Genomic DNA, 15,536 nt, shown 5'->3' with positions numbered 1-15,536 from the left:
AATGTAGTGGCCCGTAATCAAATGAAGAGATTAAGGAACTAATCGTATTTATTTAAGTTGGGTTCGGAGGCTCCGTTGGTGAGTTCGGACGGTCCGAAGTCCGAGTTTGGACGATCCGAAGAGTGGTTCGGACGCTCCGAACGTGCTGCCGACAGTCGTCATGGATGACGTCATTATGCTGATGTAAGCAATGACGTAATATTGAGTTCGGATGATCCGAAGTCCAGTTCGGACGATCCGAACGTGTTCGGAGGCTCCGAAGTCAGTTCGGAGGGCCCGAACTCCGTCTATAAATAGGGGGTGCCGAGCTCATTTTTGAAGTGCACCAATCACCTCTTCTCTCTCGATTCCTTAGCCTTCTAACTCAGATCTAGGGAATTCTAGGCATCCCGTGGGGAATCCGGAAGTGGCATAGCGATCCAGGCATTGTAGCGAAGCTGTGGCCTAGTTTTGAGGCACTCGACAGCAAAGGGCTAACGACGGACGAAGGTATAGCTTTTGCTTCCTATAAATATTTAGGAGTATGCAATAGCTTAGTTAAGGCTTTTAGAGCACTTTAATGATAGTAGTATCATTTGGCAGTGTAGAGCAGACTATAGGAGTGGACCTAGAGTTGATAGAGCTCGCACTGATTTGAGGTACGGAAGTACTGTTCGAGATATCCTGACAGAGTATGCATGTATTATGTGACTGCATGGTTTATATGTCATTGATTTATGCTGCATTCATTTGCATACTGAGCTATCTCCTTCGAGATGTCTGTTAGTAGGGTTTTTCCCTATCCTGTTAGTGGTTGAACTTCCATCGATTTGGGTCCGGCATATCCACTGGTATTATGGTATGGGAGCCACCTCCTGAAGCGACGGCACAGCGTGCTACATACCAGGGCCCGGTCTTTCTCTGTTATCTGATCCTTGACCTCGAGTTTATAGGGAGTTCACTTTGCATGCATGTATACTCATACACTCGGACTGAGCGTTTTATGCTCATGTCTTGTACTCTATGTTTCTGGACACCCTATTCCATGGGGCAGGTTTGCGATTGGACGAGGCGGGTGGATCCAAGAGGGGCTAGGCAGTTGTTGGCCAGCTGGAGCTTCGCCTATGTTTTATTCTGTTGTTATTAGATTGATTCAGCTGTTCGATCTGGTTGTATAATATTTGGGTATTTACAGTTTCTTGCCTTGGAATTGTATATTGTTTATGGTTTCCGCAGTTTTATTCTGATATTCATTTAATTAAGTTAATTGCATGCCTAAGTTCTGTTTAGTAGGTGATCCAGGTAAGGGTCACTACAGTTCTGCTCTCGTTGTAGCTCTGTTCTTGTTCTTCTGTTCCGTCGTGATACTGTTCAGGTACATTCTCGGTTTGCCAGTATACTTCCTTCGTGCTAGGTTTCTACAAGGTTTTCCGTTGTATCCTGGGAGACAGACGTCCGTGTAATCCTCAAAGCACACACAGGAGGGAACGAATCTGTTTTAAGGAAACTATACTAGTTACAAGCCTCGGTTTTCTTAACTGTTTCCTTACTCATTCTGTTTATATTTTACAGTAATTACATGCTCAATATACTACTGAATTGTTATACAACTCAGGATGTTCTTTACGCATCCTGTTTTCGAGCTCCCAAGTAGCTTCCTCAGCGCCTCTACGCTGCCATTGAACTAAAATCAGAGGAATGACTTTGTTCCGCAAGACCTTATCCTTATGATACAGGATACGAATAGGTCTTTCAACATAGGTCAAACCTTATCCACTTGAACTTCAGACCGCTGCAGAATATGAGACGGATCTGCCACATACCGTTGCAACAGAGATACATGGAACACGTTGTGAATACTGGACAGATACAGTGGCAAAGCCAAACGATAATCCAAATCGTCAATGCTCTCCAAGATCTCAAACGGACCGATAAATCTGGGAGACAACTTGCACTTAAGGCCAAATCTGAGAATCCTGCGGAAAGGTGACACCCTCAGAAACACTTTCTCCCCAACATCAAACTGCAAAGGCCTATGCTTAGTGTTAGCATAGCTGGCCTGACAATCCTGTGCAGTCTTAATCCGTTTCTTGATCTGATCAACAATATCTACTGCCTACTGGATAAACTCTGGTCCCTTAGCCTATCTCTCCCCCACTTCTTCCCAGAAGAGTGGAGTACGACAACGTCGCCCGTTCAACGCCTCAAAAGGTTCCATTCCAATGCTAGTATGATAGCTGTTGTTGTACGCAAACTTGATCAATGACAAATGATCCTGACAGACTGAACCAAAATCCATAACGCACGCTCGAAGCATATCCTCCAAAGTACTGATAGTGCGCTCTGACTGACCATCTGTCTCCGGATGATAGGCAGTACTCAAACTGAGAGTAGTACCCATCGCACGCTTAACACTTCCCCATAACCTAGAAGTGAACCTGGGGTCTCGATCGCTGACAATGCTCACGGGCACTCCATGGAGTCGAACGATCTCCTGAACATACAGACGTGTCATGCGATCCACAGAGTACTCTAGAATATAGGCAATGAAATGCGCTGACTTGTTGAGTCGGTCCACCACAACCCAGATAGCATCACAATTCCTCGAGGACAACGGCAAATGGGTCACAAAATCATCGTGATAAACTCCCATTTTCACTCAGGAATAGGCAGACTGTGAAGCAAACCTCCAGGTCGTCGGTGTTCTGCCTTGACTTGTTGACACACCAAACATCTCGAAACATACTGATACACGCTGCGTTTCATCCCCTTCCACCAAAACCGAGTACGTAGATCCTTGTACATCTTGTTGCTTTCCGGATGAATACTCAACTTGGTGCGATGTGCCTGAGACAAGATCTCCTCTCGCAACTCTTCATCCTGCGGAATCACAAGCCTACCAGACAAACACAGAAAACCATCTGACTGATAGTGAAATCCAGACGAGCTACCCTCGTTAGCTAGACGAGCCAAACGCTGGGTCTTCGAATCAGACATCTGAGCATCTTGAATCCGCGAATACAAAGCTGGCTCAGATAGTATCGCAAACATCTGGATACTCTGCATACCTTTCTTATGCTTGAAGGTATACCCCGAAGTACAACAGTCACTGATCGCACTAGACATCGAACAAGTCTGCAGTGCGGATAGTCGTACCTTGCGACTCAAAGCATCAGCGGTGAGATTAGCAGCTCTCGAATGGTACTTAATCTCGCAATCATAGTCTTTAAGCAAGTCCATCCAACGTCTCTGCCTCATGTTCAACTCCGCCTGAGTGAACAAATACTTGAGACTCTTGTGGTTGGTAAAGATCTCAAATTTCTCGTCATACAGATAATGACGCCAGATCTTCAAAGCGAACACAATGGCTGCCAATTCCAAATCATGGACTGGGTAGTTGTCCTCGTGAAGCTTCAGCTGTCTAGAAGCGTATGCGATCACATGCCCATTCAGAGTCAGGACACAACCTAACCCCTGAAGAGAAGTATCAGTGTATACCACATACCCTCCAGATCCCAACGGTAATGCCAACACCGGCGCAGAAGTCAACCGCCGTCGAAGCTCACAGAAATTCTTCTCACATTCGGAGGACCACTCGAAATCAACACCCTTACGGGTAAGCTGTGTCAACGGTCGAGCTAGCTGAGAGAAGTTCAGAATGAAGCGTCGATAATATCCTGCTAGACCCAGAAAACTACGGATCTCAGCAACCGTCGTTGGACGTGACCAATTAAGCACAGCCTCAATCTTGCTCGGATCAACAGAAATCCCCTCCCTGGATATGATATGACCAAGAAAGACCACTCGATCCATCCAGAACTCACACTTGCTCAGTATGGCGTACAACTGCTCGTCCCAAAGAGTCTGCAGTACCACTCTCAAGTGAGAAACATGCTCTTCCGCATTACGCGAATACACCAAGATGTCGTCAATAAAGACCACGACAAACTTGTAAAAATACTCCCTGAAGACACGGTTCATCAGATCCATAAATATAGCCGGCGCATTAGTCAATCCAAATGTAATCACTAGAAACTCATAATGCCCATAGCGAGTACGGAATGCAGTCTTGGCTACGTCCTGATCTCGGACTCTCAACTGATGATACCCAGATCTCAAGTCAATCTTGGAGTAAACCGAAGTGCCCTGCAGCTGATCAAACAAGTCATCAATGTGAGGCAACGGATACTTGTTCTTCACAGTAACTCGATTCAGCTGCCAATAGTCAATGAACAACCGCATAGACCCATCCTTCTTCTTTACAAAAAGAACAGGAGCTCCCCAAGGAGATACACTAGGACGAATGTATCCCTTGTCCAAAAGATCCTGTAATTGATTCTTCAACTCACACATCTCTGACGGAGCCAGACGATACGGTGCTCGAGAAATAGGCGAAGTACCTGGCATCAACTTTATGCCAAACTCGACTTCCCTAGCAGGAGGAAAACACGGAATCTCATCTAGAAATACATCTGGGAATTCATCCACAACAGGAATACTCTCTATCCCAATACTCTCAGTGGACAAATCAACTGCATAGATAAGGTAGCCATCCCCGCCAGACTCTAGAGCTCGGCAGGCTCTCAAAGCTGATACCTAAGGCATCGGGGGTCGCGCTCCCTCACCATAGAAGAACCAGCTATCACTCTCATCCGGATGAAAGCGTACTAATCTCTGATAGCAGTCCACTGAAGCTCGATAGGTATTCAGCATGTCTATCCCCAAAATACAATCGAAATCGTCCATCGCAAGGACCATGAAATTCGTCAACAGAATGTTCCCTTCAAACTCTAAAGGGCAACCCATTACTAGACGCTTGGCCAAAGCAGATTGACCCGTCGGAGTAGAAACAAAAACTACTACGTCTAGTGCAATGCATGGTAACTTATGCCTCTTAACAAAACGTGCAGAAAGGAAGGAATGAGATGCACCAGTGTCAATAAGTACGATAGCAGGTATACCATAAAGTAGAAATGTACCTGCGATGACCTTCTCATTCTCCTCCACAGCCTGATCATGCCTCAAGGAAAACACCTGACCAGAAGCCCGCGGCCTCAAATGAGAACTCCCAGCAAACTGTCCCTGCGACCTCTGCTGAACGATGGCCTGAGAACCTGATCCTGAACCAAAACCGCCTTCCCCAGATAGTGGACAATCCCTCCGGATATGACCAACCTCTCCACATCGGAAACAAGCTCCAGAAGCTCTACGGCACTTGTCTGACGGATGGTTCTTCCCGCAATGGTCGCACTTGTCCTTCTTCCCAAAGCGAACAACACCTCCAGAACCAGAGGAAGAAGTAGATCCACACTTCTTGAATGATTGGGCATGGGGACCCAAAGAACTAGCAGGCCTCGACTGAGAAAAAGACCTGTTCTGCCGAATGCTATCCTCTGCCTGGTGACAATGGCTTACCAAACCCTCGTAGGACATGTCATCGCCGACCGCCACACGCTCGTGGATCTCAGGGTTAAGGCCCTGAAGGAACATATTATACTTCATCCCAGAGCTGCCAGCAATCTCGGGGCAATAGGATAGCAGATCAAAGAACTTCTGCTGATACTCGTCAATAGACATGGCTACCTGTCGCAGACTCAGTAGCTCGCCCGCCTTCGATTGACGGAGTGCAGGAGGAAAATACAGCTTCTGAAAAGCTGTGCGGAACTCGGCCCAGGTGGCCACTCCTCTCGCCGTAACAAAGGGTGCAGAAGTAAACCTCCACCACCTAAGAGCTCGCCCATCCAGAAGATAGCCAAGGGTCTCCATCTTCTGCTCCTCGGTGCAGTGGAAAGTCTGAAAAGTCGTCTCCATGCGGTCTAACCAGTTCTCCACATCCTCCGGAGACTCACCTCCAACCAAGGGCTTCGGTGCCATCTGTAAGAATCGGCGCACGCTAAAACGTTCATCATCACGACGACGATGATGACGGTCCCGACGACGCTCACGATCGTCATCTCCCCAGCGTCCACCTCCACTACCATGGCTACTCTGTTCATCGTAGTTCGCCATCTACAAAAGTACCTCACGGTTACCTTATGCAGAATTTAAATCCCAAGAATACTATGCATGCTCTGATATCATAAATGTAGTGACCCTTACCCGGATCACCTATTAAATAGAACTTAGGCATGCAATTAACTTAATTAAACAGAAATCAGAATTCAACTGCGGAAACCATAAACATTAATACAATCCCAAGAAAAGGAATCTGTAAATATCCAAAATAATATACAACCAAATCAAATAGCTGTATAAACCCAAAAAAACAGAATAAAGACCTAAACAAAGCTCCAGCTGGCCAACCACTGCCTAGCCCCTCTTGGATCCACCCGCCTCGTCCAATCGCAAACCTGCCACATGGAATAGGGTGTCCAGAAACACAGAGTACGAGACGTGAGCATAAAACGCTCAGCACTAGATTATGAGTATACATGCATGCAAAGTGAACTCCCTATAAACTCGAGGTCAAGGATCAGATAATAGAGACAGACCGGGCCATGGTATGTAGCACGTTGTGCCGTCGCTGCAGGAGGTGGCTCCCATACCAAAATATCAGTGGATATGCCGGACCCAAATCGATGGAAGTGCAACCACTAACAGGATAAGGTAAAACCTTACTAACAGACATCTCGAACGAGATAGCTCAATATGTAAATGAATGCAGCATAAATCAATGACATATAAATCAAGCAGTCACATAATACATGCATACTCAGTCAGGATATCTCGAACAGTACTTTCGTACCTCAAATAATAGGCAAGTGCTATCAGCTCTAAGTCCACGTCTATAATCCGCGCTACACTGCCAAATGATACTACTATCATTATAGCGCTCTAAAAGCCTTAACTAAGCTAAAGCATACTCCTAAATATTTTTAGGAAGCAAAAGCTATACCTTCGTCCGTCGTTAGTCTTTTGCTATCGAATGCCTCAAAACTAGGCCACAGCTTTGCTACAACGCCTGGACTGCTATGCCACTTCCGGATTCCCAACGGGACGCCTAGAATGCCCTAGATCTAAGCTGAAAGACTGAAGAAATGAGAGAGAAAAAGTGATCGGTGTGCTCAAAACTGAATCTCGGCCCTCCTATTTATAGACGGAGTTCGGATCATCCGAACTGGACTTCGGAGCATTCGAACACGATCGGATCGTCCGATCCTGACTTTGGGTCGTCCGAACCCAATAATACATCATTGCTTACATCAGCACAATGACGTAATCCATGACGACTATCGGCAGCACGTTCGGAGCGTCCGAACCACTCTTCGGACCGTCCGAACTCACCAACGGAGCCTCTGAACTTAACTTAAGTAAATACGATTAGTTCCTTAATCTCTTCATTTGGTTACGGGCCACTACATGCACTCTAATTACGCTGTTCCTCGGATCAGATGCGTTCTGCTCTCGTTGTAGCTCTGTTCTTGTTCTTCTGTTCCGTTGTGATACTGTTCAGGTACATTCTCGGTTCGCCAGTGTAGTACCTTCGTGCTAGGTTTTTACAAGGTTTTCCGTTGTATCCTGGGAGACAGACGTCCGTGTAATCCTCAAAGCACACACAGGAGGGAACGAATCCGTTTTAAAGAAACTGTACTAGTTACAGGCCTCGGTTTGCTTAACTGTTTCCTTACTCATTTTGTTTATACTTTACAGTAATTACATGCTCAATATACTACTGAATTGTTATACGATCTCGTTCTTAGTATATTGTTTCTGTTATATTCGCGTTTTGAGTTTACATATTTTGGATAACATTATAGCCTCTTTCCATATAGGTCCTTCAGATGAATTCACAGCTTCCTTGAAGCGTTGAGGTTCATTTTCCATCATGAAAGTGATGAAATCTGGACCAAATGATTTCTAAGTTCTAGATCTTTTGTTACATCTAGGTTCAACCTTGTAGTTAACCTCTTGTTCTTTTCCATTGTCTCACGTAATCTTTTGGATGAACTTGGTTCTTCCTTAGATTTGAAAGGGAACACATGTTCAAAGAACGAAGCATTTCTTGACTCCATTATCGTATTCTTATGAATGTCGGAAATTTGAGATTCATACACAAGGAATCTATAGGCGCTACTGTTGTGTGCATATCCTATGAAAATGTAATCAACAGTTTTTGGTCCAATTTTTACCTTTTTCAAAGTAGGTACGGCTACCTTGGCAGGACATCCCCACACTCGCAAATATTGGCATGAAGGTATTCTTCTTTTCCATAATTCATATGAACTTTTATCTTGCTTCTTTCGGGGTACCTTATTTAAAAGATAATTAGCTGTCAGAACAGCTTTATCCCGCCCCGCCCCCCACCCCCCCACATGTTCTGTGGTAAACCAGAACTCAGTAACAGTGCATTCATCATTTATTTCAAAGTGAGATTCTTTCGCTCTGCGACACCATTTTGCTGAGAAGAGTAAGGTGCAGTTCTTTTGTGTCTGATACCATGTTGAGCACAAAACTCAGCAAATAGTGATTCATACACACCTCCACGATCACTTCTTAGCACCTTAATTTTATTTCTAAGTTGGTTTTCAACATCACTTTTGTAGTGGACAAACTTTTCAATAGCTTAATCTTTACTTTTAAGAAGATAAACATAACAATATTTTGTGCTATCATCAATAAAATTAATGAAGTATTTGTTTTCACCACGTGTTTGTACTCCTTTTAAATCACATAGATCAGAGTGTATCAAATCAAGAGATTCACTTTTTCTTTCAACTGTTTGAAAAGATGATCTTGTTAGTTTTGCCTCAACACAAGTTTCACATTTGTGTTGTGTATCAATTTTTAATGTAGGAATGCTTTTCAAGTTAATTAATCTACGTATCGTATCATAATTAACATGTCCTAGTCTACCATGCCACAAATTGGAAGACTCAAGCAAGTAAGCAGAAGATTTTATTTTATTGATCACGGGCTTAATAGCCATTAGATTGAGTTTGAACAAACCATTGCTTACATAGCCTTTCCCAACAAACATTCCATTTTTAGACAAAACAACTTTATCTGACTCAAACACAATGAAAAACCATGCTTGTTAAGCAGTGACCCAGACACCAAGTTCTTATGGATGTCTGGCAGATACAACACATTGTTCAAAGTCAGCTCTTTTCCAAAATTCATCTTCAAAATCACTTTTCCTTGTCCCTTGATTTCAGAAGTTGCAGAATTCCCCATGAACAACATTTCTCCATTTTCGGATTCCTCAAGATTTGCAAACATCTCTTTGTTAGAGTAAACATGGCGAGTGACACTAGTGTTAATCCAACACTCCCTTGGGTTTGAACCAACCAGATTCACTTCAGAAATGACAGCACTGAGGTTCATGTTTGAAACCTCATGGGATATGTTCTCCACCATATTCACCTCTCGGTTTTTCTTTGGCTTCTTGTACTCAGAGGCCTTGTGATCAGTACCATCACAGTTTAAGCATTTTTCGGAGAACTTCTTCTTCGAAATGCCTCCTTTTGGTCCCGTTTTCATCCTTTTGTTCGAAGGATTGAACTGTTTCTTTTTCGAGCTTTGGCCATGCTCGACAACATTTGCTTTAGCAGCAACCGGAGAAAAAAATTGTCTTTCAGAGCTCTTGTTGTCTTCCTCGATACGAAGTCGAACAATGAGTTCTTCAACATTCATCTCTTTTCGCTTGTGTTTCAAGTAGTTCTTGAAATCCTTCCATGTCGGTGGTAGCTTCTCAACAATGGCCGCCACTTGGAAGGATTCGCTCAACGTCATCCCCTCAGCGTGAATCTCGTGAAGAATCACTGTGATCTCTTGAACTTGGCTGATAACTGGCTTGGAATCCACCATCTTAAAATCCAAAAAGCGGCCTACAAGAAACTTCTTGGCCCCCACATCCTCGATTTTGTACTTTTTGTCAAGGGATTCCCACAGCTCTTTGGTCGTTTTCTTTCCGTAGTACACATTGTAGAGCGAATCTGCCAATCCGTTCAGTACGTAATTTTGGCATAGGAAATCAGAATGATTCCATGCCTCCAAAGCACTGACGGATTCAACATCTCCCTCACCCTCCTTGAGCTTAGGAGCATCCTCCAAGAGGAATCTAGCCAGGTTCGGCGTCGTACAAGTAGAATAGCATTTTTTGCTGCCACCTCTTGAAGTCCGCACTAGTGAACTTCTCTGGCTTTTCTCCGCGACTCTTTGGAACAGGAACGACAACACTACGTGGGGCAACAGGAGGAATGACACGATTTGGAACCGTGATAATAGGGACAACCGAAATAGTCTCACTTGAAGCAGAAACCATTTCTGAAACAAATCACGTCATGAGTATCGAAAAATCTGTTTTAAGTTTGTTATCCAAAATGATACTCGAAAACGTGAATATAACAGAAACAATATACTAAGAACAAATAATGATCGTATAACAATTCAAAAGTATAACGAGTATGTAAATACTGAACAATATGAATGAAACGAATAAGGAAACAGTTATGCAAACTGAGGCCTGTAACAAGTACATTTTTCTTAAAATAGATTCGTCGCCTTCACAAGATGCTTGAGGATCAACACGTACAGACGCCTGTTTTCCAGGATTCAACGGAAAAACTAAGAGCACAAATTCACTACTCCGGCGAACTTGAATCGTACCTTCAATTTATCACCAAAACTTAACGGAGGCCAAATGAAAAGCTAACAATATGAAAATGCAAGAGAATTCTTGAGTGAGATATTGAATATTGAGTGTGTGGATTGAGAAAATGAGCACACTATTTATAAATTTCAAAAATCACACCAAGAGTTATAAGATTAATTAACTCAAGAATATGGAGAGCCAAAAGTCTCAAAATAATTCAAGAATGTGGAGAGTCAAAGGACACTCTCACATTCATGATCCATAATTTTTCATTCAAAAATTTTAATTTAAATAAATTTCCAACATAAATAAAAGAATTAAAAAAAAACCCCAGCGTACGCCATTTGAGGTAGGGTTGGAACTTGGAATTGCCCTTTGCAGTGGCAAAAGGATTGATACTCGAACCATTTTAAGAAATTATAATGTTTTAGACTTGCTTAACTACTAGAATTTGCCAAAGAATGCACCAATTGAGTTCTTGGGTTCAGAAAGTTTGTTGAGTAAAACAATTTAAAGACTTGATTCCGTTACATATAAACCAACAAAATTTGCTTTCAATTATCCTAATTCTGTTGTGTGGAATGATGGTGTTGGTATTTGGATTTTTGTTACAAAAAGTTGCATCACTTGATATTATAGAAATGAAATCTTTATTTCAAAAAATAATAATAATAAAAAACTAAAATTCTCCAATGACCGGCGTTACCTTTTAATGGCAAAATGGAACAAATAAAATAAATAAATATTTAACAAAAATCCCTGAAGAGTACCGCCATACACGTGAAAGTGATCAATTTCTTAAATTGTATTCTTATAAAGCCGTGAAATTAATTATCCCTCAGCCCGTGCATATAAATACATACAATGTATGATTATAATATAGTCTTGCTGCTCATTGTGCTCTGCTATCTGTTCTGAGTGATAATAGTTGGATACTGAGACCTTCACCTTCAGATGAGATAAACGATGCCAAGTCCATCTTCGAGCAATGGTACTTAACGCGTTGGCCACACAGTGTGTATGAGTAGGTATGTGATGTTGCAGAAAACTATGCAGTTACACAAGTTATTTTCGGACCATTCCAACCTTCTTCTGCAAATACCATAGTATCTGAGGTGTATGGATCCTAGCTTTATCCACAGACCGAATGCATAATCTTGCAACTTTTAGAAGACCAAAGAGTTCTCCCTGATCATAGTTGTTACCAAGATCGGGATCTATCATCTTATGCATTGAGCTTGGAAAGTTTGATTCTTGAACCCATTGGACTAAATCAATGCCACCCGTTTCTGAGGATTGACCAGTAATCAGCTCAAGGAGGAGCAACCCAAGTTGAAAGATGATGTTTTTACATTCTTGCTTTGTACATCCTGTGATAAAAGCCGAATTAGAAACTGGTAGAGCCCTAAATTTGCATCAGACGAGTAAAAGTGATACCTTTTGAACAGCATGAAGAGGTTGGCAGTGCATCATGATTTCCAGCAGAACCAAGAAAGCCAACATCAGAAATCTGTATTAAGGGATAGGATAATTATTCTGAATCTCTGTTTTAAACAGTTTCATCATGGATAACTTAAAATCTTTTTAAACTACCTTCGGAATCAAGTTTTCATCCAGCAAAATGGTTTTCGAACTCAAGGAGACAAGATAAACAGGCGGATCACAGAAGAAATGCAAATATTCCTGCGCAATGGTATGGTTCATTATTAAGATTCTAAGTGCGACTCTAAAAAAAAAAAAAAAAAAATTAAGTGTGAAGTACAACTTTGAAATATAATTGAAGAAAACCAGGCAAGTGTAAATTGCATGCCTGATTGATGAAGTATAAGGTTACATGCAAGGGGGGGATGAACTTTAAGAACTAACCAATGCAGCTCCTATACCAATGGCTATCTGCAGCCTTGTTCGCCAATTTAAGGGAGTCCTGAGTGGATCTGAAATGGGAAGGATTTTTCAAGACAAATGCAATAAGGGTTATTAAGATGATATTTTCTGCCGAATTACCTGATAGATGCTCCATGAGACTTGTGTCTTCACTGTTTTCGAAAACAAGAAACCTGTAAATGCATGAAGTAATGCTAATAGACTCAAAATTGTACCACTTATCCAGGTATACCATCAAAAGATGATGAAAATTAACTTTGGAATATTTGCAACTATAATGCACACGAGAGTCTAAATCATTGACCTTGCAAAAACATGAAGAAAAATGTGTTTGCTGAAGATTGATTCCATTTTAACATGTCGAGTCCGAAGATCAGATGATAATTTCTTCGAAAATACAGTACGCATTAAGTAAAAAAAAAATGACAGCATAAATCCCCATTCTTAAGTTGCAACAAGAGAGCATTCGCTGGATGACTATAGATTTTCTTTAAGTCAAGGTAACCATAAATAGAGTGTCGGAGACCAATTAGAAATGCAGTATGGAAGCTTACCAGAACACGGAGATAACAGGTCAAAGACAAAAATCTGATTCAGAATATTCATCCAAGAAAGGATACAGTTACTTGTGACTAATCCATTATCATCCCATTATTTAGAAATCAGAGCTCAAGAAAGAGTATGAAATAAACCTCGTCCAGATTAATACCTCCTATAACCAGTGGAAAACCCACTAAGTGCAACTATGTGACGATGATTCAAATATCCCAAGAGTTCAACTTCCCTACAGAAGAAATCATCATCTTCATCAACTGCTTTAACTTCTTTTACCCTAGCGACAAGACCATTTCGAAATACAGCCTTGTAAGAATCCCCTTCAGGTGAGTTATGTATAACTCTTTTAAACCCATCAGTCGCCTTCTTTATATCATTGTAGGAGAAGCATTTCACAACAGATGGTGGGCCTTGAACCAATTCAATGAAAATATCATAAGATTATTTAGAAACCTACACTCACCAAGATCAAGAATATGCAAAAGCTGCAAAGGAAGCACAGTTCATTACCATACCACCATGTTATGCAAAAAAAAAGACGGCAAAGTAACCATATAAACCAAAAATAATTTTGAATAAGAAAATTTACAACAGACAAGGAGAACATATGAAATCCATGTCGAAATTATGAGCCTAATGACCATCTTCAATTCTAAAACAGTGTATAAAATAAAACTTTCCACATAGATGACTTGTGATAGCTACCAGTATTGGTACTGCCTCGAATAAGGTTCTCATTTTTCTATCCAAGTCTGAACATGTCATTTTGTTCCTCAAAACCAAGAAAAGGGCAGCAATTACTCTACAATGTTGGTCATAAAAAGAGTGTCAATTACTCAATTTCTTGGTCCACCATAATAAAACACAAAGCACAATTGACGTTGCAAAATGGCAATTCAAATGTCAACGATTCCGAAAACTAATATTCAAACGCAGTAGTATATGAATGCCCATGAATCAAACACAATTCTTGAAAATATAGAACCATTAATCACCAGTAAAATACTTTCTTCATCACAAAAAATAATAATAATAGTACAACAGCAACAATAAACTCACATAACCCATAAAATCAATGAAGAAACAAACCCCACAAAATTTTCGAAATGAAGATCCTACCGAGCTTGGATCGGAGGTGAAACCAAGAAAAGAGCAGCAATCTGAACTTGAGAACCAAGTTTTCAGAGCCCATTGAATTGATTGTTTCTGATTGGAGCTACGGACAATAGATGTAATATGAGAGTGAAAGTGGTGAGAATAATTGTGGCACTGTAAATCTTTGGATCCATGGCTTTCACCTAAAAAATCTGAATACGAATGTTTCAGTTACTTTTTCTGTTTGTTCCTTTAAAACAATTCCGAATTGGTGTTGTTCGACTTCACTTGCGTGGTGTGGGATCGAATTCCCAGATTAAAAAAATACAATAATGATGATATTCCCGACATTTGGTATTTAATGTAATATTTTTTTAATAAAATTAGTTTAAAAGGGGACTGGAGGCCCTTTTTCTTTTATTTATTTATTTATTTAATTAACTAATAAAAGCTATGAAAATATTTTTTTGTTGTGATAAACGTTAAATAAATGAGTGATATGATAATAGATATGATAATAGATAAACGTGTAGTTCATTAATAATTTTTATAGTATTTTTAAATTTTGAGCTGAACTCGAACTCAATTTCGAATATAAATTGTTCTCTATATAAAAGTATTTATGTACTCCTAATCTGGAACATAGTCAAAGTTCAAATGTCACGTAAATAGTAAAATTCAATGTAATATAAGTGCGAATAATCTTTGTTCAAATATTTTATATGTAATAAATCTAATTGAATTTATAATTATTATAAATATTATAATTTTGTATAATTTAGACATTGAGAAAAATATATAATTTGATGTCATGAAAATTTACATATTTAATAAATAACATTTAAGAAAACATATAATAATACATAGTGTTGAAAAATTATTATATCATTACTGATTATGAGAAAAAATATATAGATGACCTGTTATTTTATTTTTTTATGCTGAAAATAATTCTTTGCCAGTATAAATAATTTCATTGTCTCCAATATTCATTCTTGTGTTATTATCTTTTACTATTTGTAAGTCGATATCGTTAATGATCAATGATGTTATTGAATGTTTTTTTTATTTTTATTTCAGGTTAAGTTGTTCGAAAACTACTATTGCAATGATTTTGTTGCTAAAATCTTTGCTTCAATTTTGAAAACTTTCGATTAAAAATGTTAACATTTCGTCTTTTATTGCAATTGTCTTGTTAATTTTAAGAATAAATGTATATTATTCTTTATTTGATGTTTTTAAACGTTTGTAGTATATTGAAGTGTTGTTGTCCTATAGATAAAATAGATTTTATTAATAATTGATAATAATATGTACTTTTTTAAATGAAAAAACTATTTACTTGTATTGATGATAAAAATCAATATAATTTTCAACGTTTCAACCAATAAAAACATTTGTAACTTTTTCAACAATATAACTTTTACAG

General features: G+C 40.1%; 1 protein-coding gene across 2 annotated transcripts; it reads right to left on the bottom strand.

Annotated features, from left to right (window-relative positions):
- Window positions 1-11,335: 11,335 nt before the first annotated feature.
- LOC140883172 (probable receptor-like protein kinase At1g49730) lies at window positions 11,336-14,413 on the bottom strand. Of its 2 annotated transcripts, none has more exons than XM_073289538.1 (7): window positions 14,132-14,413; window positions 13,167-13,422; window positions 12,578-12,630; window positions 12,440-12,507; window positions 12,167-12,256; window positions 12,011-12,083; window positions 11,336-11,943 (listed from the first exon to the last, which is right to left on the bottom strand). In XM_073289538.1, the coding sequence occupies exons 1-7, from the start codon at window positions 14,202-14,204 to the stop codon at window positions 11,639-11,641; spliced, it is 918 nt and encodes a 305-aa protein (XP_073145639.1). In that variant the 5' UTR covers window positions 14,205-14,413; the 3' UTR covers window positions 11,336-11,638. The 2 variants fall into 2 exon arrangements, with proteins under 2 accessions (XP_073145639.1, XP_073145640.1); XM_073289539.1 differs by having other exon boundaries at window positions 12,578-12,609.
- Window positions 14,414-15,536: the final 1,123 nt, after the last annotated feature.

The sequence above is a fragment of the Henckelia pumila genome, chromosome 2, assembly GCF_033568475.1.
Source record: "Henckelia pumila isolate YLH828 chromosome 2, ASM3356847v2, whole genome shotgun sequence".
Classification (NCBI taxonomy): Eukaryota; Viridiplantae; Streptophyta; class Magnoliopsida; order Lamiales; family Gesneriaceae; genus Henckelia; species Henckelia pumila.
This window is presented reverse-complemented; position numbering and strand designations above follow the sequence as displayed.